The sequence below is a fragment of the Dromaius novaehollandiae genome, unplaced genomic scaffold, assembly GCF_036370855.1.
Source record: "Dromaius novaehollandiae isolate bDroNov1 unplaced genomic scaffold, bDroNov1.hap1 HAP1_SCAFFOLD_37, whole genome shotgun sequence".
Classification (NCBI taxonomy): domain Eukaryota; kingdom Metazoa; phylum Chordata; class Aves; order Casuariiformes; family Dromaiidae; genus Dromaius; species Dromaius novaehollandiae.
In genome coordinates this window covers 82,277-107,353 of record NW_026991398.1, presented here as the reverse complement: position 1 = coordinate 107,353, position 25,077 = coordinate 82,277, and the positions used below count along the sequence as shown (strand labels likewise).

The following is a 25,077-nucleotide window of genomic DNA, read 5'->3' as shown; positions in this document are numbered from 1 at the left end:
TGGCAACTGCTGTCATTAAATGACTCCTAAATGATCCCCCACCCACTGCCCAGCCAGTGGTATGCTCCAGGATCCGCTGGTGTCTGGTGCAGAAGAGAGGCCATGCAAGGCTGGTCTTTTCCCCTCTGTTGGGATACAGAGACTTGCAGGAGGATGGAGCTGGCCAGGGACCACGCCACAGCTGGGTGAGCAGCCAGTGCTGGAAAGGGGTGATGTGAGGGGCTGCTCTGGGACGATGGCCCTGCAGCAGCTTCCCCACTGTGTCCGTGCAACACAGGGAACAACCTGGGCTCTTCTCTCCTGCACCCGCCATGTCCTGCTGCCTTTCCTAGCAGACCTGCATTTGCCTGCAAGCACACAGCTGTGTGCTCCCACACTGCTGTTCACACGCAGGAGCTGCCTGCTGGCATTTGTCCTCTCCTGGGCCCTTTCCAGTCTAGACCAGACCCTCCCCAGCTCTCCCCACCTCCCCTGCCCTCTCCCCAGCCCACCCAGCAGAGCAGACCAGGCTGGGGTGGCCCCGCAGCAGTGCCTGTGGCAGGGGGCTGCAGAGCTCTGGGCACTCACTCCACAGCCCCAGCCCCTCTGCAGGCCACAGCAGCTGCTGGGGGGCAGAGAGGGTTGTCAGCCTCCCCATCAGCCCCTGGGCTGGGGGCCAGCAATGGCACAAGGCAATGGAGGCCAGGCACCCCAGGTCTCCACTGCTCTCATGACCAGAGATCCTTAACCCTGGCTGCCTGCAGCCCCTCTGGGCAGCCCCTCTCCCCAGGACAGCACAAGAGTCCTGGCCCCGGGGCTCCTCAGGCAGCTCCAGTGTCAGAGCAGCCTGCCCAGAGCTGACACACACAGAAACAGGTTTTCATTTATTCCTCCCCACAAGCACACAATTGCTCCTTCGCTCTTCTCTGGAGATGTCCCTGCTCCCCAGAGAGCCTCTCCCCAGGTCAGTGTGTCCGTGCTGGCCTGATCGGCCATTCCTGCACCCCTGTCCTGTGCTCCCTGCAAGGCCCTGGGCTGGCAGTGCTGCTCTGCAGGGCAAGCAGATGTGCAGTGGTCCTGGGTGACTCCTCACTGGCCGTGCTGGTCAGGGCATAGCCATCTGGACCAGCATCATTGCACCTGACAAGCCCCTCCCCAGGGTCTGTGGCTGTGGAGGATGCTTGGAGCAATCACAGGCCATTTCCAATGGTTCAGGGGTGTCCTTAGACCCAGCCCACTCCCTCTCCTGAGACTGCAGAGACCTGATGTGGTGCATTCCCTGGTTTGGCCCTTTATTTTGTGTGACTCCACTTGGTTTGGGGAGTCTCCACTCACTGCCCATCCCAGGCACATGCTGCCCCTGGAGATCCCCTGTGCTCTCCATCCAGGTGGCTCCATATTCCTTTCCAGAAGGATGGGCATCTCTCACCAGCCCTCTAATGCGTGGGACAGTCCCTGGCAGAGACCTCTTGACCACTCACCCTCTCCAGGGGCACTGGGCACCCACAAGTGACAGTTGAATCCAGCCCTCATTCCCTCACACATCACCCAAAAAAGCTCATCCCCCTTAGCCTATGGAAATCACAGGCACAGCAACAGGGCCTTTTTGGGTGCAATTCCCTGAACTCATTCTTGGCTCCCGCTTGGGAAGAAGAGCCCAAACTTCAGGCACAATACTAAGAAGATCTTCTTTTATTACAGAGATGATACTTGGGAGGCCAGCTCTGACACAGTCATAGCCAGATTCACAGAAGGCCTGTGGGTCAGACAGATGGGGTTTACATCTCTGCAGAAGCAGGATGAATTCAAACATTTGTGCACCAACATGGCTATCACAGACAGAACTCCCAAAGCACAAGAGCTGTTTGAGATAAACTGGGAATTGTTTGTGAGGAGAGATGGGCAGCTCATTACTGCTGAACTAGTACCACCTCAATGAGTTTCTTCACTGCATCCTTGAGCTCCTTGTTCCTCATGCTGTAGATGAGGGGGTTCACTGCTGGAGGCACCACCGCGTACAGAACAGCCAGCACCAGATCCACAGCTGGGGAGGAGAGGGAGGGGGGCTTCAGGTAGGCAAAAAATGAGGTGCTGATGAACAGGGAGACCACGGCCAGGTGCGGGAGGCACATGGAAAAGGCTTTGTGCCGGCCCTGCTCAGAGGGGATCCTCAGCACAGCAGTGAAGATCTGCACGTAGGACAGCACAATGAAAATGAAACACCCAAAAGCTAAACAAAGACTAACAACAAGAAGACCAAGTTCCCTGAGGTAGGCATCTGTGCAGGAGAGCTTGAGGATCTGGGGAACTTCACAGAAGAACTGGTCCATGGTGTTGCCTTGGCAGAGTGGTATTGAAAATGTGTTCGCAGTGTGCAGGAGAGCATTGAGAAAACCACTGGCCCAGGCAGCTGCTGCCATTTGGACACAAGCTCTGCTGCCCATGATGGTCCCGTAGTACAGGGGTCTGCAGATGGCAGCAAATCGGTCATAGGCCATGACAGTGAGAAGAGAATACTCTGCTACGAACAAGAAGAGAAGCAGAAAGACCTGGGTAACACATCCTGAGTAGGAAATGGCCCTGGTGTTCCACAGGGAATTGGCCATGGATTTGGGAACAGTGACAGAGATGGAGGCAAGGTCGAGGAGGGAGAGGTTGAGGAGGAAGAAGTACATGGGGGTGTGGAGGTGGTGGTCGCAGGTTACGGCTGTGATGATGAGGCCGTTGCCCAGGAGGGCAGCCAGGTAGATGCCCAGGAAGAGCGAGAAGTGCAAGAGCTGCAGCTCCCGTGTGTCTGCAAATGCCAGGAGCAGGAACTTGCTGAGAGAGCTGCTGTTGGACATTTGCTCTCTGGGGCACTGTCAAAGGAAGAAATGGCATTGACAAGTTAGGACAGACTTCTCTGAGCAAAACCCATTCCACTCCTCCAAGTCCCCCCTGCATCGCCTCTCTCCTCTCCCTTCGCTCAGCTCCCTTTCCTGACCTCTGCTTTGGGCTGACTGAGTGTGTCCTGTAGAGGAGGGGCCTCTGCCCATGGGCTCCAGGGCAGCCACTCCTGCTTTGCCAGGGCTTGTAAATGGAGATGTCAAACTGTCCTGTGTATTCGGTGGAGATACCTGGGGATGGGCACCATGAACAGAGTGAAGGGGATTTGGTCCAGTGAGCCAGTGGGAATACTCTCTATTTACCTTTTTGAGAGATGAATAGAGCACTCATGCCAGCTGCAGCCAAAAGAGAAGATCATTGTGAGGGATTCATCCCCCCCAACCTTGCCTGCTTGAACAGAGGTGTCTGTACTGATCCAGTCACACCAGCTCCCACTCTGGCCAGGTAGAGAAACCGTGAAGTGAAGGCAGGGACTGACTTGATCCTTCCTAGATGTTTCTGTCCCAAGGAGATGAACCCTGTCCTCACACTGGTTTACCATCTGCACTCTTTCTCCAGACACTGCAGTGGGAGGGGGAAGTGACTGGGTCTGATGCACACATCCTGCAGCAGATGACATCCACTTGTTTTGTGGAAAGGCTGTTCAACATTTTAACATGCATTTTCTCCAGAAAATAGGATGAAGTGGATAGTTTTATGATATATTTCTCTAGTTTTTAGATGCCTCCATCACACCATGGGAGCATTCTTTGATGGTGTAGAAATCTCTGGCATGTCAGTTGCTCTCAACATGAGCACTTGTGCATCTGAAGAAGAAAAAGGGGCTCACTGTGACTGCGTCAGGGCATCTGGTCTGTCCGTGAGTCTCGCTCCTCACTGCTCTGTGCTTGCACCTCTCCCAGCTAAAGGACAATCACACTCACGAGTTACTCTGAGAAAGAAAGTGGACTGAGGTGAGAGCAGAGGAGTTCAGTTTCAAAATGAAGACTGCCAAATTTTATCTGAGCCCACATTCGGAGAGAGTGCTATGGAGAGCTCTTCAGAGCGTGTGACGAGGTCTCTGACTCACACGACCAGCACAAGCACTCTCAGCTATCACAGATACGCTCTGGGAGAGCTGCAGTCTTCTGGAGGGCAGGTTGCAGCCTGGCAGGACACCCCACAAAGACAGTCAAGAGTGCTAGAAATGGGGTCTCCTTAAGGGAGAGTCAGCTCATTCCCCAACCAGATGAAATGCATTGCCTAGAAGGGAGACTGGAAGGGGACTTGGACATGTCACTGCCATGAAGACAACTCCATGCAGGACCTACAGGGTAAATGCCTTAACTGCAGCTGAACCCCCCTCCTTAACCGCAGAGAGCACAAGAGCAAGAACCAGAGCAGCAGAGAGGTGAAGAAACAAGAAGTAATACTGTGAGCCTCCTACCAAGGGAAAGCAAAGAGGGAGAGACAGACAGGCATGCAGGAAAGCCGTCACCGTACCCAACTGTGCACACCACCTCCCAGACAGCGAAACTGCCAGACAGTCACTCTCAGCCCTTTGTCATGCTGTGGAAAATGGGCATATTGCAGGAGAGATGCCCCTTTCCTCTGCTGGAGATCGGGCTGCTCAGGAAGGGGCTCATGGCCTGGACCCCTGGCCTTGAGGGCAGAGACTCTGCTGGGGGGGAGAGGAGACACAGGGGGCTTAGTTAGAGGAAAATGTCTACATTGTGGGGAGTGACTGAGAATTTCCCAAATTCCCCCTCCCACAGAATTTCTGTTTTCAGTTTCCCCTCATTCTCTGGTTGCCCCACTACCTGGAGCTTTTGCTCCCGGGAGCTGTTTCTCTACCCCATGTCTTTTCCCTGCCAGTGCTCTGCAAACAGTAGGAAAATGAAAGCACAGATTCAGGAAAGATCCTGATCTTTAAGGCAACCCTTGCCTTGACGGCCCCCTTGAAAAAGCCCCTCAGAAAAACACTGTGGGTGAGCTGGAGCTGTGGGCAGCCCTGACCCACACAGCACCCTCTCAACAGGAGAATGAACCTGCCCTGCTGGGGGTCGCTCCTTCCACCCAGAGCTTCTCCCCGCAGCACTGTGGGAAGTTTCCTGGGCAGCCTGAGTGCTGACCCTCACAGGAGACAGAGTCGGCACACAGCACCCTTGGGTGCAGAGACACTGCTCTGAATTACAGCCCATGCAGACCTGGGTGCACTCCCTGGCTTCACAACCCTGCACCGCCTCTGCAAAAAGGTGCCCATGATGCCCTGTCCCTCTGATGGTGTGGCTGGGAATCCCTCCTCTAAAGCACCACAGCTCCTATCAGCTGTGGAAGCTGCCAGCTTCGGAAGAACCCTCCGGGAACCACAGCAGCGTTGCCCTGCAGCCAGAGACTTACTGTGTCAAGGGCGGTGAAGATTTCTACCTGCAGTGAGCTCTCAGCCATCCTCCTGTTCCTGACTGTCTTTAACTTTTGAGTCGCTCATCTCATCGTGGCACCTGCAGGCAGTGTCCTGAGTCTTGCTGCTCCTTTAAGAGGAGCTGCGTCAGGACAGAGCTGTCTCTCTGCAGCACCTGCCAGGTTGCCATGGGCTCCTGCAGTCCCAGGAGCCAGGCCCAGCTCAGGAGCAGAGGCCCAGCTGAAGATGTGACTTTCTCTGTGCCCTGTGCATCCTCGAGATTTTCCTGGGGCTCCAGGGCTGATGGTTCCTGAAAGGCAGCAGGGTCACCCAAGGGAAATGTCCACTGAAGTAGATGAAAATAGTCATAGATGGTCCCTCCCTAAACAGCGAAGAGAGACTGATTTCAGGATTGCAGTTGCTCTCACCAGAGGATGATTATCTGAGAGAGGTGGAAATGTCTCACTCTGGAAGGCCCTGCTCCCATCTCATAAGTAGACAGGACACCTGCAAAAGACAAGAAGCCAGTTCATTGACTTGTGCTTCAGGGAGTGATTTAGAGGAAGAAATCAATACATCTAATGCCCATTGAGAAGCCCCTTGGGATGGACTGGCATTCAGCCTCCCGTGCACTGCACAAATGCAGAGGAGGTGGGATTCCCCCTGCCCAAATTTTGGGATGCATAAAATGGGTGTCTGCAGGCAGTCTCCTTGCCCAAGCTCCCACTGTGATCAGTGGACATGAAGGGTGGGCGCCAGTTGTTTACACACACTTTTGGACATTTGAGGTGCCAGAGGTGGTCCAACATGTGTGCCAGTGTTCCTTGCTCTGATGGAGCAAGTAGGAGACCCGCATCCTTCTGGAGCATCAGCCAGGGGCCAGGTGGAGAATCGTCTTGGCCATCTGAAATGACACTTGATGTCTACTACTGCAAGAGCTCCCCTCACTGAAGCCGAAATATATGCAGATCTCCACATTGCAAATAGCTCATGTAATTCAGGGCAGGCACTTGATTTAATGCAATGACAAGAGGCCTTGAGGGCTGTCAAATGCATGGGGTGTCCAGCAGGACGGCACATCACACCAAGTCTGCACGCATATGCCTAGACTGTCATACCCTGCTCCTTTTCCTCTCCCGAAGCCTTTTCTCGTTCCCAATGATAGGAACAAGGACTGTGCTAATGATGCAGCTGCAGCATGGCTGGATTGCAGGCTGTTCAGGCCCAGGCACTTTCTCAGCAGCACCTTGTCCTTCCTAGACATCCAGTCACCTCCGTCACAGGCCCCAAGGTGCTACAGACTCAGCTCAGGCACCAAACACCTCTCCTGCCATGGCTGCATGGCCCAGCTCTGTTTCTCTCTGGCCTTGGGTACTGCAGGGTTTGCTCTCTTAGTCAGTGCCTCATATCATCATTACATTGCCATCTGCTATCTACGTCAGCAGGTCTCTATGCTGAACTTTGGCCTTTGCATACATGGTGTCCTTGGCTCTGGGGAACAGGTTTCACAGCAACAACGCTGTGCTCAGCCCTGGTGCCACAGCTGAGGTTCTGCAGCCCAAATATACACAAATGCACAAAGCCTGGGCCACAAAACAAGAGGAGGGGGAGATGCACAAGCTGTTGCAGAACTACAAAAGCAACCTTAAGCAACCTGAGGCAGTCTGTGGATCACAGACCCTGGTTCCTATGGGGAGACTTCAATATCCCTGGCATTCCGTGGGAGGGCAATGCAGCAGGGTAGAAAGAGTACAAGAGGATTCTGGAGGATGTGGAGGAAAACTTCCTTGCACAGCTAAGGCAGATAGGTCAACAAGGGTGACACTTTCCTGGACCTGGAACCTGCAAAGAAGGAAGAACTGACCAGAGTCAGAGTCAAAGATAATCAGTGTCAGCTTTGCCTGCCAGGGCCATGAGGTAGTGGTGCTCCTGCTCCTGAGAGCACAGGGTCTCTATTGGGGCCTGTCCTACTTATCTCCTTTATGAATGACCTGGAGAGGGCAACTTTCATCCTGTTTGTAGATGACCTCAAACTGCATGAAGATTAATCTTATGCTTGAGAGGAACCTAGACAGGCAGGAGGAAAGGGCTGTCAGGAGTCTCATGACATTCAGCAAGGATAAATGCCACGTTCTGGCACCTGGGACAGACCAACACCCTGCAGAGAGACAGGCTGGGGACTGAGTGGCCATGCAGCAGCTCTGCTGAGATGGACACAAATATTTTGGCAGACAGAAGGCAAAATATGAGACAGCAGTGTGCCTGGGCAGCAAAGAAGGCCAACAGCATCCTGGGCTGTATGAATAGGAGCCTGGCCAAGAAGTCAAGGGAAGTGCTTAGCCCCTTGTTCCAGGCACTTGTTAGGCCACATGTACAACACTGCATCCAATTTTTGCCCCTCCCCCCGCCCCGAGAAAGGGCCCTCCCTGTACAAGGAGGTCCTCAGGAAGACAAAGACAGGCTCTCCATAATGGTGCATGGCAGAAGGATGAGAGACAACAGCCATAGGTTGAAACCAGAGAGGAACAGGCTGGAGAGAAGGACAAGCTTTTCCACTGAGAGGATGGTCAAGCATTGGAACATGTTGTCCAGACCAGCTGTGTCATCTTCATCCCTGGAGGTTCTCAACACTGGATCAAGGCCTCAGCAAGCTGGCCTGACCCCAAAGCCGACCCTGCAGTGAGCACAAGGTTGGGCTGGAGGCCTCCTGAGGTCCTGCCCAGCCTGAAAGACTCCATGATTCCTTCCCCTCTGGGTCAATTCTTGTCAGTGTTAGGGGAAGCACCCAGTTCTCATTGACCATGGAAGTAAGTCAGACACAAGCATGACCAGATCAACTGACTTTCTTGTCCTGCTCCAGTCAGAGATGTGCAGAGGCAGAGCTGCTTCACAGGTACCCCAGAACAGCCCTGATCACTCCTTTGCTTCACCTTTTATTGTGTTTGTGTGTGCTTTACTCCTTCCAAGTTCTACCCTCTTACCAGCCTCAAAACCTCCCGTACAAACTGCCCACCTCTCTTTACCCTCTCCCCACAGACCCTGATTGTGCTTGCTTTGTACCCTCACTAGGCATTCCTGGGATGGTTGCCGTGGTAATTCCTACCTAGATCAGCAATTCCATTAAACCAGTACTTCCTTCTAGTACTTGAAGTGTCCTGCAGTTCCTTCTGCTATTGTCTTCTTAGGGGCATCACAACTCAAGCTGAGCCATCTGCACTCAGACGTTAACAGCTGCTGCACTGAGCTTTAGTCTGGGGCACCTTGAGAAACTTGGGAATTCAGCTAACAGAAACTTCAGGATGTTTTACAAAGAGAAGGGGCAAGTCCTGCACATGGGGAAGAATAACCCCATGTATCTGGGCAGTTTGGGATGTGAGCAGCTGAGGAATGGCCTGAGGAGAAGGCCTGGGTATTGCAAGGGATGCCATAGGAGCCAGTGGTGCATGCTCACTGTGAATAAGGCCAGACATCAACAGGGCTGCATTAGGAGCAGCATGGCTTCCCAGACAACAGCAGTTATTGTCCCCCTCAACTCAGCACTGATGTGTCCGATTCCCAGGCTCCCCGGAACTTTTCTTGGCAGTGGGAAGAAGCATGGGAAGGGGAAACAACCTCAGACCTGCAGCTTGGGAAGTTCAGACTGGCCAGTAGCATAAAAATAAATTACCTGAAGGGCAGTGCTGTGGTGCAACAGGTCACCCAGAGGGAGTCTGTGATCAGCCCATGGCTTTGTGTTCCAGGGAACAGCCAGTGAGGATGAGAGACATCAATGAAGGGAGAGAGAACCCAGGGTGAGAGCCAGGTGGGGAAGCAGGCTGGGTGTCTACAGTCTGCAGGGACACAGGAGCAGGAGTGGGACAGTGTAGGTCGGCCTGTGGTGGAGATGGCCGAGGGTGCTGCAAAGGCTGAAGGGCCCTGACAGAACTGAAGTCTTTGTCCTATGGCTGTTGTCTCTGCCACCAGGGCCTACCAGGAGACACTGGGGCCTCGTTGTCCTCTTGTCCCCCCAGGGACCCAGGAGATGTCCTGTCATTGTCCTGCACTCAGCACTGCACACCCCCACCCGCACACTGCCCCCAGGAGGAGCCCTGGGCAAGGCATGAGGGAAAGCATCTCCCTTCCCAGGCTCTCAGTGTCCATGGTTGGCTGTTTTGCTCTATAGAACAAATGAAGGCTTCACTTTGCATCAGAGCCACCTGCACGTTTCCTTTGCCTACCTGTAACCAGTGACTACAATTTACTGCTCTAATCAGCCCCCAGTGAGTCTTTGCTGGTAATGGCCCTCAGTGGGATCTATTAACACTTTACAAAAGTTTAGGATTTTCTTCTGACTTGACTTGAACATTTTGCTCAATCTCCTCGCAATAGCTGAGGTTCATGGACTCAGCACCAAATACACCATGGGGCTCATTACAATGCAAAAAGCCATGATGAACCACGTCTCTCCCTGTAATTTTCTTCAACTAATGTATGGCTAATTGGAGTGGTTTCAGCAGAGTAGCTGAAAGATGGTGACTTCAGTTAGAATATCATATAAAGGTATTTCTTAAAGGTTATTAGGATTAGTATTCTTATCCAGCTTTCACAATAAGTGACAGCAACATTCTCCAAATGATATAGATCCAGAGTGTCTCCTAAGGAAGTGTGGATATACAGGAAAAGCAGTGTCCCAGACGTCAGACACTGCATGGACACTCTTCCTCCCCATCTCCCCAACCCTGCCATTTCCCTCATCAGCCACCTGGGACTTGCATCACTCTTGTTAAAGTCAAATCTTTCTCCACTGAAGTCTGCAACTGAATGTTACAGCTCATATGGCCCACTTCCCACCTGCTTTCCTTAGAGAACGAGCTGCAAATAGACACAGAAGAATTTTTCTTAATTGCAAGCCAGAAGGAAAAAAAAAGGGCATGCTATAGTTTTGTAAAATTAATTACACTCCTCAACTGTATGCTAAGTCCAAGCTGCCTCCAATGAGGTCCCCTTTCCACAAGGGATAGCCTGAGTAGAAATGTTTTGGATAGATAGGAAATGCTAGAGAGAAACAGAATGAAGGACTTGCCCAGAGGAACAAGCTTTAAACTCCCCACAGTGCAAATCAGCAGCACAGTATGGGAATGAACAAAGAGTAATGGAAGGAGTTACAGTGTTACAGTGCCCAGATAGGGTGCTGTAAAGGGATGTTAGAAACTGTTAATGTAATCAGGACACGTGGAAAAAGAGGAGAGCCATACAGCTCCTGGGGGTCCTGCACCGTGCTGGGGGCTCTGCTGCTCTTGGGCATCTTGGACCAGGTTGTGTTTCTGTACAAAAGTCTACAAAGAACCCTATGCAAGTCCCTAGGGAAGAGGGATTTTCCTGGGCGTTAAGAGCAACCCATGCAGGACTCAGGCATGTCAAGGGAAACCCATCCCACCCACACCAAACCCACTGCTCTCAATCCTGGGACCTTCCTGGTCCTCAGACCAGGAGCAGGAGGGGGTTTGGGAGCATGGCCACATCCCAGACAAGCCTCCGTCAGGCCTTCAGCAAGTGAGCTCTCTACAGCAACATTTCTCAGGCCTCTGGTGAATTGGCAAGACTTTGGGTAGACACCCAGGAGACAGGGCAGAGAAAGGGCAGAGACCTCAGGGTACACAGCTGGGCTCAGAGCGTCACAGAGGGCGTGCCACCCTGGATAAGCAACCCAAAGAAGTAAACGAGTCCTTCCTTTTGCAGGGACTTGGAAAGCAACATCTCTGACAGCATTCAAGGGGGATGGAGTCTCCCTTCTGCAAGAGTCACTCAGGACTGTGCAAAGACTAGGAAGAGCAGGAAGGCTGGTTGTAGGGACGTTCTCAAGCTTCAGCAGCTGCAGAGCTGGGAGCTGGTCACCTCACAAACTTCTGAATGAGCCCAATGCAGGTCCTGAGGCATTGCACTGCCTTCCAGGCTCTGCACCGGAGCTTGGGCAGCAGCACTGTGGTGTGTGGGCATGTCCTGAGATGCCCAGGGTCAAAACTGTGGGAGATCCAGGGATCCAGGTGCTTGGGTGGCAGCTGGGTATTGCTAGGGTGCCAGAGGCTTTAGCGACCCCCAGGCAAAAGCACTCCTTCGAGGAGACACTGAAAAGCCCAAGGCCCAGCTGAGGCCCAGGCAGGAGAAGTGGCTTTCCCTAGGCTCAGGTTAGGTTCAGCCAGAAGGAAGGCTGGGCAAAATGCACAGGGAAATGGGAAAACTTCCCCAGATTTGCTCCCTGGCCTGGCTCTCCAGATGATGGGTGTTAAGGGCACATTTGCTCTTCTCTGGCATATTATTTTCATCTGGAGCACCACAGACAGAGAAAGCTTGCCGAGGCGTTTTGAAAACAAAAGTCTGCTTTGGTGCCTAAATGAGGAAGGCTCTGTCCTCTCCCACAATGTCCTACATCCTGCTTCTACAAGAAGAGCAACCCACAGCAAGAACCAGTTTTGAAGCTCACCAAAGCATCTCAGCCCGTGGCCATGCTTTGTGCTGTTTGATCTCACATGAGTTTGATCCTGGCTTTGAAAAACGCCAAAGCTTAAATCAGCCCTGAAGCTTCCTGCACAGGTGTGCCCAGGGCAGACATGTCAGTGCAGGGGTGCAGAAGTGACTTCTCTAGTGCCCCAATTTAGATATTTCACAGTCTTTGCCACCATCTGGAGACATTCCTGAAGGATTTATCAACAAGGTCTGGAAAATAACTGGGGTGAAGGGAAGTGACTGTTTTCCAGGATGTGAGGGGAAATCTCTGCTCTCTCCCTGGCTGTGCCATCTCCATGGCAGTGACCTACTGAGTCCCCGATGACATAAGCTGAGGTCACAGTGGGATGTGCCACCTCATACAGAGGTCTCCCCAGTGCCACAGGGGTACCCTCACTTCCCTGCAAGGCCTGGTCACTGCTGGGCACCTCTCATGTGCTGCCTGCCACTGCCCTTTTGACCCACTCCGTGGCAAGGAGAGGGGATGGGAGCCACACTGGGGCCCCTCACCAACAGGCAGAGGAGCAAGGGCACATCAGAGAGGAGTTTTGTGTAATGAGATGGGAAGAGCATCCTTCCTCCTCATCTGGAGAGGCGAGCCAAGGGCAAGAGGACAAGCAAGCTGGAGGACTGATGGACCACCACCATCAGCCCAGACCACAGTTCCTTGTTCCCAGCGCTCCTGAAGCTCTCCACTGAGGGTAAGGGCTTTGGATGCTCCTTCCTGAGGGGTTGCACAGAGACTGTTAACTGTAAAAAGGGCTGTGGATCCTGGGCTGTTTGGGTGGCTGGACAGGGTGGGGGCTGCCAAGACAGCCTTGTTGTAGAGTCCTGACTGGCTGGGGGCACAATGTGGCAGCCAGGACTCCTGGGTGCTGGGGCTTGGCCCTAAGCCCCCAGGATCCTGTGGGGGTGGGGGCAATCCATGGCCAGGTTTCCCTGGGACTGGGTCCCCGTTTGGGATCTGGCTCTGAGAGGAAAGGGGTGCTGCATCCCAGAGGCTGGGGTGGCCTGCAGTGGCCATGCCCAGGGCCCCCGCACCGGCACCAGGGCCAGCACCAGCACCAGCCCTGGGGCTGCTCCCCTGCGCCCGGCATGGCCCCCAGGTGCAGGGCAGCCAGGAGCCCCGTGGGGCCCCTGCGGCAGAGCCCAGACCCTGCAGGGCAGCAGCTGGGCCCCGGGACCCCGCACTGCCAGGGCACATGGCACCGGGCTGCCCCCAGGCCCCACTGCGCCCCGCGCTGCCGCCCACAACATGGCGCCCCTCCACAGGGGGGAGGAGGGGAGGGGAGGGGAGGGGCAGAGCTGGCCGCCAGGGCAGCAGGCTGCAACGTTTCCGTGTGTGTGTGTGTGTGTTTTGGGGCCCTGGGGGTGCCCTGTCTGCTGCCATGTGTGGTGCTGTGCCCTGTGTGTCCCTGCTGCAGTGGCACGTGTTGGCTGGCCACCCTCCATGAGGCGAGGGGTGGGGGTGCAGGGTGTCACAGTGGTGGGGTGCCCTGTGGTGGGGGTAGGTGGTGGCTCCAGTGTCTTGGTGTTCAGAACGGGAAGAGGTGTCTGGAGAGAGCAGTGCTGTGCGTGGGGAGTGCCACCAGGCTGGGGAGCTGGGGAGCCCTTGGAGGTGAGGAGGTGACTTGGCTCGCAGGGCCCAGGCTGCCCTGGTGGCCAGAGCCAGGGATGCTGGCAGCCTGCTGCCTTCTGTGCGCTGAGGTTCAGGCCTTGAGTTTGTGAAGCTCTTGCCAGGATCTGCAGGCAGGATCCAGACTAAAGGGCAGGGAGTGTTTCTGCTTGCTCTGAGATGTGAACCAAGGCTGCTTTTCCCCTCCTTTCCTCTCATTTGCTTTTCCTCATGAGAACTTTCCTCTGCAGCAGTGTTTGCTGAGGGTGGAGGAGTGGCGGGACATGCTTGTTGCCAGCTGGGTGTTAACATGCTGGCAGCTCTTTGGACAAATGAAGGCCTTGTGGAGCGGTGGTCCTTGGAGAGAGGCAGGTGTGTTCTTGGGAGACGACTGTCAAGGGGCTGATGCCTTTATGTGCCAAATCTTCACACACAAGCAGTCACTTTGAGTAGGCCAGCCACGGCCAGAGTGCCCTGCAAGGCCTGCGCAACCCAAGTCTCTCTTCCTTCCAGTTTCAGCCTCGTTAAGATCCTCCAGCATCCTGCTGTAGTGTGAGCTTTCTGTGCCGCAGCAAGGAAATGAGAGAGCACCCTCCATGCAGGCATCAGTGTGCTAGGTGTGGTGTGGTTAGGTGCTGTCACTGCTGCACGGTGTGTTTTGGCAGCCCTTGGTGCCACAGCTGCTGCCATGTGTGGTGCTGTGCCCTGTGTGTCCCTGCTGCAGAGGCGCGTGATGGCTGGCTATCCTCTGTGAGGTGTGGGGCAGTGGGTTTGGGGTGCCACAGTGATGTGGTGCCTTGTCTTGGGGACAGGTGGTGGCCCCAGTGTCTTGGTGCTCATCTTGGGAGGAGGTGTGTGGAGAGAGCAGTGCTCTGCTCCCAGAGCCCAGCCTGCCATCGTGGTGTCCTTCTGGGAGACCCGGGGCTGGGAACCATTGGGGACCATGTTACTGCCTTGGAGCATTCTAGTGCGAGCCAGGGATGCTTGCAGTTTGCTGGCTTCTGTCAGCTGAGGTTCAGGCTTGCAGTTTGTGAAGCTCTTGATGCTTCCCCGAGTCTTTGAGATTGTACTGAGTCTTCTGCAGAAAGTCATCTTCTTGCTCCTTAATGGCTTTCTGTTGAATCTGGACCCTCACTGCATCTTCCCTTCCCAGATCTTAATCCATTCTGATCCATCAGAGAGATGGGGAGTTAATCAAAGCAGTCAGAGCCACTTCTCCCCTTTTTGCCTGCCCAGACCCTTGAGGCAGTGCAGATGCCACCGCACAAGAAGTCAGGCCTCTCGGGGAGACAGGTGGCTCTTAGGCTCCTGTCCTTGGTCAGCCATGGAGGTGGCAGCTCCAAAGCTGCTAGTCCCTTTGGAGTAGAGTCTTAGGATAGCAGATTCCTTGAGCCTGCAATGGGAGAAACATCTGGAGGTGGGGGTCCAACACCCTGCTCGAGGCAGGTCCCAGGAGCAGAGGTATTTTCAGGCCTTTTCCAGTGAAGTTTTGAATCTCTCCAAGGATGGAGATTGGGGAACCTCTCTGGGTCCCTGTGCCATAGTCTGGCCACCATCATGGAGAAGAAGGGTTGTTCTTAACATCTAAGAAGAATGTCCCATGCTCCAAGTTGTCCCTGTTGCCTCTCATGCTGTTACTATGCACCTTCAAGAAAAGCTGGCTCTGTTTTCACTGCACCTTCCATAGGGTAGCTGTGCAGAGCAGGTAGATCCCCCTTGGCCTTCTGTTCTTGATGCTGAACAAACCCAGCTCTCCCAGCCTCTCCTTATATGCCCTGTACTCTAGCCCCTGACCTTCTTGGTGTCCCTGGGCTGGACTGCCTCCTATGTGTTAGTGCCTTTCTAGAACTGGAGAACCCAAATGGCACCCAGTATCCAGACGTGGCCTCACCTGTGCCAAAAAGCCAGGCAGAATGTCTCCGGTGGCCCTGCTGGTTACATTCTCACAAATACAGCTCAGCATAGAGGGGAGACATTTGCCCGTGGCTGTTGTGAGAATGCAAGGCCAGCAGAACTGACAGTAACCCTCCGATTCTTTCTTCCTAGGTTGCTGCAGTCATGTAGGCTCCCAGTGCAGTCCTAGAGTCCCCGAGGATGGAGGCAGGGTGCCTTCACTGTGACACCAACACGTGCCAACGTGTTGCCAACACCGTGAGCCCTCTGTGGAACCAGCTGCAAGTGAATGAGGTGAGGCTGCGTATGGATGTGAAGGCTGCCGTAAATGCATCTGGCTTTTTTGGGTGACCTGGGGTGTGAGTTCACCTCCTGGTACCTCTGCTCTGCTGCAAATTCCTCCTCCCACAAATGCTGTTGGTGCCAGCCTGCTCAGCAAATGCTGTAATGCTCCCTCCTTTTCCTAGATGGTTGTGGTGCTGTATAGGATGAATCAAAGACCCTTATAATAAATGCCAGCATCCCCTGTGTGCCTTTGTCTGTGTGCCCCAAAGCCTGCTTTGATTGAACTGAGGAACTCTCAGAGCTCTTGGGCTTCTGGCTCTGTGAGGGGTGAAGATGTGCCCAGGGCCAGGCTGCCCATGGCACCCAGCCATTGGTGTGCCACAAACACAACTCCAGAGCCCGGGTTCCTGCTGCAGAGCCCATTCCCACAGGACTGCAGGTGTTTCCCCACACCTCCAGTCTGGGGCTGTCTCCTTGCTGGGGCCACGTTTTCAGAGCCTCTGCACCCTTTCTCCCTTCACAGCAGCTCCTTGTCCAGCTAATGAAAGGAAAGGGGCAGAGGTTACTTTAGGCTCAGGAGACCTACAGGACTCCCAAGTTGTGTCTGTAACTTTATTATAAAAAACAAATGCCCTAACCCTTGTCCCTAGCTGGAGGTTCATGATGTGGTGGGGTTGTGGGGGTGGAAAGCAGCAGCCTGCTGTGCCCACAGGGAGCAGCATCCTTCCTTCTGAAAGCAGCAGCATTGCCCAAGGAGCCAGCTCTGGTCCTGGTCTTGTGCTGAGTGTTTGCACACAGCTTCTGAGCCCAGAGTGCCTTGGCCACCTCCTGGTGTCACCACAAGAGCTTCCCTCTGTGTGTGGGTTGAGGAGCCAAGGCAGCAAGCAAAGCATTGCCCGGGGAGTGTGCAAGTGGCGAGGGTCGAGCATCCGTCTCTTCTTGCTGGCACTTGGTTGTATCTAGCGGAAGGGCCAGCTCTGTGGGGCAGAGACTGTGTTTACAGACTAGCTGGCACAGCCGAGGTCTGGTGTGAGGTCGATGCCTGGTGCAGGGCTGAGTTGATGTGACAGTGTCAGAAACCCTTTCCAGTGCAGCTGCTCCCTGGGCTGGTCTCTTTACCGAGGCCCTATAAATGGAAGTGGTGTCCTGCTGTCATGTAATAGGTGCTGCAGAACAAGTTGCTCACAGCTAAGACTTGATGGTAAAGGAAATGCAAGTGCAATTGTTCCCTTGTGGGATTTGTGCCAGGGTGACAGAGTGGAGATGTCGCATGACCTGGAGAGAGTCTTGCCAGGAGATGACAGCTGTTTGCAGAGGAGTGTCATGAAAGGAGTGATGACAGTGACATCAAGGGACATGAGGGTGATCCAGGTGATCTCCTCTGTGAAGGGCATCAGAGAAGCCTGCCTCAACACGTGTGGTTTTGTGAAATACAGGCTGTCCCAGAGATGTGTCTCATGCCTGAAGAACCAGTGGAGGTTCCCAGCTCTGCCTGTGACAGATCCTTTGGCAGAGCACCTTCCTGTAGAGAAAAGGTTGTGCCCAGCAGGCTCTTGGTTGGTGCAGGTTCTTGGGATGTCACCTCCGTGCATTCTCCTGACCAGCAGGAAACCTTTCAATAGCTTCAGTGTGGCCTTGGAGGTCCCTTCTGCCTGAGTACCTGATAGGTCAGCAGCAGGCCCATGGGGAGGGGATGTGCTTGTGAGGTCCCTTTATCCTCAGGAGCTGCTGGGCAAGCTGCAGGCACCTGGCTTGGGTGCTGCCTGTGAGGTGACTTGTGCCTCAGCACCTCCTAGGCCAGGGGAGGCACCTAAGTGCTGTTGGTGCAGGCTGGGAGGTGCTTCTGCCTCAGTCCTTGATAAGCCAGCAGCAGGCACAGGGCTTCGAGGCTGAGTTTGAGGTCAGTGGTGCCTCAGTAGGAGATAGGTCAGCAGCGGGCACAGGGCTGCCGTTTGCGCTTGTGAAGTCAATGGTGAGTCAGTACCTGATAGGGCAGCTGCAGGCACATGGCTTGAAGGCTTAATGTGAGGCCCCTTTTCAATCCCTACCTGGTAGGCCAGCGTCAGGTACATTACTGCTGGTTGTCTTGGTGAGGATGTTGAGAACCTGAGAGACAGCCACATGCACATGGGTTTGGTGATGATGGTGAGGTCACTTTCTGCCTCAGCACCTCATAGGTGAGCATCTGGCCCATGGCTTGGATGCAGATGGTGAGGTGCCTTGGCCTCAGTACCTCATGGGCCAGCACAAGCATATTGGTGCAGTTTGTACTTGTGAGGCCACTTCTGCTTCAGGCCCTCATAGGCCAGGCACGCTGAGCTTGAGAGAAATTGCTTGTCAAGTGTAGGAGTTTATTAGAGATAAATGGTTCTACACATATAACAAACATTGGGCAACACCAAACAATCTACAAACTGTAAGTATTAACAAACCTCAAAGTATATCCAAGCCGTACTGTTAAGCCACGGATGCACGATATAATGACCATTCTTGCTTTTTTCTTGTCCTTATGGGGCCACCCCTACGGTAACAGTTTTCCCCAGGTTATTCTCACCACACTTCAGCTGTGCCAGGATGATTCATGTTCTCCTTGGCAGTTGGCCTCAGGGTTGTCCCCACTGATGAGTGGGTTGTCGAGTCCGCAGGCCAGCTGATGATGAGTCCGAGTCCACACAGAGGTATGTGGCTTACTCCCTTAGCCTTCCTGGGCTTAGTTCCTTTTCCAGTCAAACAGTGCCAGGCCACGGTTACACAACAGCTGTATGGCCCCAGTCAATACCAGTAGGCATACCAAGAGATAGCCCAGTGCTCAGCTGACAACAGTACGCACATCAACAGGTCCTTCAGTGGAGAATTCCACGGTACCTAGATGCCTGTGGTGTGAGTCTGTGGTGTCACTTCCCCTTTGCTGACTAGGTTTGTTGAGCGATCATGGGGTCGTTGGAGGGTGTGCCACTAGGCTACAGCAACCGCACAGTGTGGTGACTCCAGCTGTGGTGTTCCCAGGATTCTTGCGGAGCCCCCCAGAGCAAACCCCTCTTCTGTGGGCTGTCCCATCCTGAGTCCCACGCTTGCCTGTGTGACGCTTATCAAATGGCTGCAAAGGTTCTAGCAGGAGATGGATGTCCAGAGGAATTCCCTGTCCCAAGGCCTTGGAGGAATGGAAGTGAAGGGATATAGACTTGGCCTTTGTGTGTTTTGGGGCCCTTGTGGGTCCCCTAGCTGCTGCCACGTCTAGTCCTGGCCCCTGTATGTCTCTGATGCAGAGGCGTGTGTTGGCTGGCAACCCTCTATGAGGCGAGGGGCAGGTGGTGCGGTGTGTCACAGTGGTGGGGTGCCCTGTGGTGGGAACGAGTGGTGGCCCCAGTGTCTTGGTGCTGCTCTGCGTGGGAGGAAGTGTCTGGAGAGAGCAGTGCTGTGCGTGGGGAGTGCTGCCAGGCTGGGGAGCTGGGAGCCCTTGGAGGGGAGGAGGTGACTTGGCTCGCAGGGCCCAGGCTGCCCTGGTGGCCAGAGCCAGGGATGCTGGCAGCCTGCTGCCTTCTGTGCACTGAGGTTCAGGCCTTGAGTTTCCTCAGCTCTTGCCAGGATCTGCAGCCAGATATGCCACATAGACTGTGAAATACCTAGAAATATGGAGCTTAGAGTATTTGGAGTAGAAGAGGTCATCTTTCAGAAAAGGTTCTTTGTTGGAGATTCTTGAAGTTAACACTTCTGGGATCTGTCCAACCACAAGGTTTTTTAGGCTAGAGGCATAGCAGTTGCCTCTCCCTCCTATTAGCAAAGGCTATGGGGAGATACTGCCCATATAGCTAATTGGTGCGGACACTCTTTTCTTCTCATGTGGCAGGACCCTAGAAACTCTTTGCTAATAATGCAGTATTATCTCCCAATTAGCCCTTACTTAACCATTTGAGTAACTCCCCTCCAATCCACTGAACTATAGAGAGGATCTTGAGCTCTTCTTGCTGAAGGCTTCGCTGCTTCAGGGCTCTGTGCTGCTCCCTGCACCCTGCACACTGCCCTGGGCTCTGACATGGGACATCCAGGGGCTGACATCTAGCAGGAGGCCTCAGAGCAGTTTAGATCATGTGGGACTTTTTTCACCCACACAGTTCACAAGGAAATGATCTTGCCACAGTGGAGCACTCAGAGGTGCCCTTTCAAGTGGCAGTGCCACAGTCATTAGCTTTTAAAATGGGAAAAATAAGGAAGACTTCCAAAGACAATGTATTTCTTCAGAAAATAATTGGCCTGTAAAACCACTTCTCCCAGATGTGTGACTACAGTGAGTTGTGATGCTCAAGCACTTGCCTGCAAGTCAGCAGGAAATACTTCATGGGTCATAGCTGAGAACCAGCTTGCAAAGCTGAAGTTGCTTTGTGCAGATAACTTGCAAGTCCCTCAGAATTATGTTCCTCGCCTTTCCACATGCTCCTCTCTGCTCTAGGGGAGTCATTTCTGACCTGACAGATCAGGTGTCCAACTCAGCTGAGCACATTCTGTAATGTGTCACTGAGCTGGTTGAGGCCTGCAGGTTCCCGAACCTCCTGCCCAATCAGCTCGGGCACAGCCTGGGTCTTAGCTCACTTGTGGACTCTTCTTTGCAAGTGAACTCCCTGTGAGATGACATCCCAAGTGTGGATCTGAGGCTAATTTGGACAAAGGTGCCCTCTTGGCAGTGAGGTGTGGATGAAAGCAAGTGAGGGTCAGTTCCTTCTGGAGTGGTCCAGGGCTGTCCCAGGAGGCCTTGCACAGTTCAGCTCACCCACCCATCATCAAACTGCACATTGGAGCTTGCAAGATGGTTCCTTTTTGGTAGCACACTATAAAATTCCCCTCTGGCTGGTAATAATCCATCATGTGCTGCTTTGGGAAGGTTGAGCTGCCAAAGGAAGCCTTCAGATAATGTCAACAGTGTGTCTGGGCCACGGGGGCAGCACACTTGGCTTGGAGCTGACCTCGGTGAGGAGCTGTGCACTGCTTGGTGGCAGGTGTGCTCCACAGGGCTAGTCCTGAGCAGGGTGGCCGTGAGCCCTGCCTGCCTGCCTGCCGGCCGCGGGCTGGTGGGGTGGCTGCAGCAGAGGTGCCCTCACAATCAGCACCCAGATGGGTCCCTGTCACCTGCATCGCCCCCTCCCCTCCCCAGGGCTGTCACTGCTGCTGGGTGGGCTCTCTGAGGTGCTGGGTGACATCAGAAAGCCTGCTGGCCAGCACATCTGCTGAGGGCCAATCAGGCTGCTGCAGTGGAAGTGACCTCACAGTCAACACTGCAGCCATGTCCCCTTTGCCTGCCTCTCCCCATCCTCCTGCCTGTATATCATCTCTGATGGGATGAGAGGTGGTGTGATTCTCTTCTTGTCCTCATGAAACTGGGCTTCTGAGGAAGGCAGGCTGGGATGGCGAGGAGGTGCAGGTGTGTTCTGTGCAAAGGGGTGGCTGGAGTGCACAGGGCTTTGCCTTGGAGCAGGTGATGAGCGGGTGGAGACCTTGTAGGAAGGACAAGAGCACACAGCAGTCTGGGTGACATTCTGGGAGTGTTTGCTAACAGCTGCCTGAGGAGGGAAGGGAAGCAGCTGAAACCTTGTGCAGGCAGCTGGGGGAAGCCTCATGGTCCCACATCCTGGTTCTCACAGGGTAGTTTCACCCCCTTGAAATCTGCTGGGAGGGCAGCGGGCCTGGGCACAAGCAGCCCAGGAGATTCCTGGAGAGTGCTGAGAACAATTTCTTGGCACAGGCAATCAGTGATCCAACACTGGCTGGACTCTGTCAGTCACAAGCAGAACAGACCTGGATGGGGATGTAAGGGTGGAGGGCAGACATGGCTGCAATGATCATGAGGCGGTGGAGAAATTAGACAAAAAGCCAAAGAAGAGCCCAGGGCTGCAGGAGAGCTGATTTCAGCTCATTCAGGATCTGCTTGGCAGGATCCCCCAGGAGACTTCCCTGGGGGGCAGAGCGGCCATGAGGCCTCTGTAAAGACAGACTAGGGAGAGGAAGAGAAGACAGAGAGGCAGAAGAAGAGAGAGGAGACATGTCAATCTGAATACAGTAGTTTCTCAGAACAAGGTTTTTCCATTTAGAGTGTTGGTAGGAAATTTATTGCATTGAATAAACCGTACATTTATATAAATATATACACTCATGCAGAGTAGTTATTGTAGTGTATGCATATGGTGCTGCCAATCAGAAGGAAAGAAATTTTCCATGAGAATTGATAAGGGATGTTTGAAAACAAAGATTTGTTTCAGCTCTTGCACAGAGCTGTTTATGGCATAGATTTCACTCAGTGATGGGAACTTTACATTGAGGCTTTTATACATACATACAGAGGCCATTGCTGCCTGAGATGCCCTGTGTAGCTGTGTTCCCATGTGGTGCTGGGAAAATGTGACCCAGGAACCATGAGAACCTTCCTGGAGCATTAGCTGGTCAGCAGGAGAAGCATCTCCAGACCTCTCAGTGGGAGGTCTATTTCCATCAACTAGAAAGGGCAGTCCAGACAACTGGATTAGCCAGAGACATCTGCCCTGAAGGGGTCTGGCATCGAGTGAACTAATTCCCATCCCTGTTGTCGCCTCAAATGGAGTTACACTTCATGACCATGCAGGGAATGAAAAGGGAGAGTGGCTAGATGTGTAGGGACTCCTTTAAGACATCACTGTAACACAGGTACATTGAGATTGGTGCAAATTAGGGCATGGATAAATAGAGCATTTTCACTGAAGCTGATCAGCCTGCTTTCCTCTATCAGTTGTGAGCGTGTGACATCTCATGGTGCAACTCGCTGTGTGCAAAGAGTGAGGAGCTGCAAGGATGATCCTGGGCAGGGAGTGGTTTGAGGGGTACTGGACTTGTGTGAGACACAAAGATATCATTTTTAATAGTGTAGGCCTTATTATAAAAGAAATCCTTAGAAACAGTCAATAGAAACGAAAGAAGAAAGAAATTTAAAAAATTATCTAAAGCAAAAAAAAATAATGTTTCATTAAACCTTTCAGCTTTTGAAACTTCTTTGTGTTCTTATTGCCCTGGGAAAGTGATGTTTCAGAGCTGGGGTGGGATGCAGTCCCCGGGTCATGGACATGTGGTGCCATTGCAGGTGCCCTGGTCCCCTCTGCCCAGACTCCCTCTGCAGCTCCCAGGGGCTCTGGTCTCCCACAGGTCCCCTGTGAGAGCGGCCAGGCCCAGGCAGGTGCCTCAGAGACACCAGGGCCTCTCCAAGTGCCACTGGGTGCTTGTGGTTGGACAGCTGAGCTCTGCCTGGAAGGGTGAAGAACTGTTTTCAACATTTCAAAAATATGAGCCCACTTTCATCAGATCAAATGATTGGCTAATTTTAATGTCGATGTTCTCCTATGGTGAAATAGTGGAAATCTTCAGGAAGGATTCTTCAGGAATCTTCAGGAATTAGTTTTACTGAGTACTGGGATGGACCATCCCTGTGCGTGGCAGATGCTGTCCTTAAAGACCTAATGGCCTTGCTGAGCTCCTGGGCCCTTCAGAACTGAAGGCCCCTGAACAGGCCCAAGTCTGCTTCTCTGAAGTCCAGGGTCTGCACTATGCTACTATCCTTCCTCGCTCCGCTCAGGATCTGGGACTCTACTTGTTCATGGTCACCATAGGCAAGGCAGACACTGCCAGTCCCATCCCTGGTTAGTTCATCTCTGTTTGAAATTTCCAGATACAAGAAAGGCAGCACAAATATTGCCTGTTGTGCAGCTGTGCTAAGAAGTTGTCCCTGATGCCCTCCAAAAACCGCCTGGCCTGCTTGCACTCTGCTGTTTGCTCTTCCAGTTCATGTCTGGGACATGAAAATCACCACCACCACCCCCCTAAGAACCAGGGCCTGTGATCCACAGAGTTGTTCACGTTGCTTAAAGGAGACTGAATCCAAGCACTCACCCAAAGCCTTGCTTCTTCCATGGAATAGCTCCACACATCTGAGCTACCCCTTCACACAAAGGGCATCCCCCCTTCTCATTGTCCCTGAAAGTCTCTCCTGAAGAGCTTGTACCCTCCAAGGAGAGCCTGCCAGATGTTGCAGACCTCTGACAGCTTGTGCTCCTGGCTGTGCCCCAGGCTGCAGGCATTTGCATCTCTTTGGGCTACAGAGCCTCAGCTGTGGCTCAGAGCAGAGACATGCTGCCATAGATAGCAGGTGGCAATGTAGTGGTGAAAGGAGGTTCCCACTAAGAGAGCAAACCCTGCAGGGCCCAAGGCCAGGGAGAAACAGAGCTGGGCTGTGCAGGAATGGCAGGAGAGGGGTTCGCTGCCTGAGGTGACTCTGCAGCACCTTGGGGCCTGTGACAGAGGTGAACTGATCTCCAGGCAGCACAAGGTGCCACTGATAGAAAGTCCCTGGGCCTGAACAGCCTGAGATCCAGCCACCCTGAGGTCATCATTAGCATAGTCCCGGTTCCTGTCATCTGGGGGAGAGAGAGGAGGTTCCAAAGGTGGAGAGCTAGAAGGGTTGGAGAGTGCAGCGAGTGGAGGGGAGACCTTGGTGTGATGTGCCTCCCATTTATGCAGCACACTTGAATGTAGCTGGGATGGACTTGGCCTAAAGGCAGTGGTGGGATTCAGTTGCTTGGGCACAGGTAGGGAACCCAAGATGCCCTGGGGCACTTGCCCAGCACCACTCCAAAGAGGCATAGTTTTCCTGCAGGTGCTATGCTGTATGTGCTAGAGACATGTGGTTGTGTTAGACATCCCAGGCATGGAACATGGCCCTGCCTACGGACATGTCTGCACTGAATTCTGTTGGCTTTTTAGGCTGTAGATGTCTGCCTGTGTCTCTGCTTCATAGTGAGTGGAGCTCTAGTAGTAGCAGTAGGCATCCAGTGTCATTACAGAAGGCCAAGGAAACTCCCCACCTGGCCCCCACCTGACACTCCAGAAGGATGTAGGTCTCATAGTCACTCAGACAGAGCAAGCAGACGCTGGCATATGCCTGGGACCACGTCTGTCTCTTCAACTGCTACCAGGTGTTTGTGTGTGGGCAACTGACTCATTCTCCCTCTCCAGTGATTATAACGGGAGCTTAGACAAGGAGCTCCCATGCAGACCTCTATGTTGTGCTCCCTTCAGTTTTGGCAAGGGCAATCCCACCTCCTGTGTGTTTGTGGAGTTCACAGGAGGGATCTGAATCCCACTCTAGCCCAGGGGCTTCTAAACCAGCGTGCGATGTCCAGATTGACTCATCTGAATCAACACGCAAACCATGTGTCAATGACCTCCCTTCTTGTCCCTGTCTAGGTGTCCTGCCTAGTGAAGGGATAGGAATAGGGGCTTCCAGAGTGGGACATTTCCACTGATCATAGATAGACAGCCTCTGATGAAATAAGTTGCAATGTTGGAATCAGTTTCTCTGCACTCTTTAGCAAAGGACAATAAGTGATTATTGCAGTGAACATTTCCCAGGAGGAGGGAGCACAAGGGACAGGGAAATTCAGGCCTTCAGCTGGGTCCCTGCTCCTGAGTGGGGCCAGGCTCCTGGGATGGAGGGAGCTCAGGGCAACCTGGCAGCACTGCCCAGACACAGCTGTGTGCAGGAGCA

The 25,077-nt window shown here is 53.5% G+C and overlaps 1 protein-coding gene across 1 annotated transcript; it reads right to left on the bottom strand.

The window, feature by feature from the left end:
- Positions 1-1,889: 1,889 nt before the first annotated feature.
- LOC135326160 (olfactory receptor 14A16-like) lies at positions 1,890-2,438 on the bottom strand (the record flags this gene model as incomplete). Its single annotated transcript, XM_064504008.1, has 1 exon — positions 1,890-2,438. A coding segment is annotated over one exon (549 nt), but the record flags the coding sequence as incomplete, so codon positions are not given.
- Positions 2,439-25,077: the final 22,639 nt, after the last annotated feature.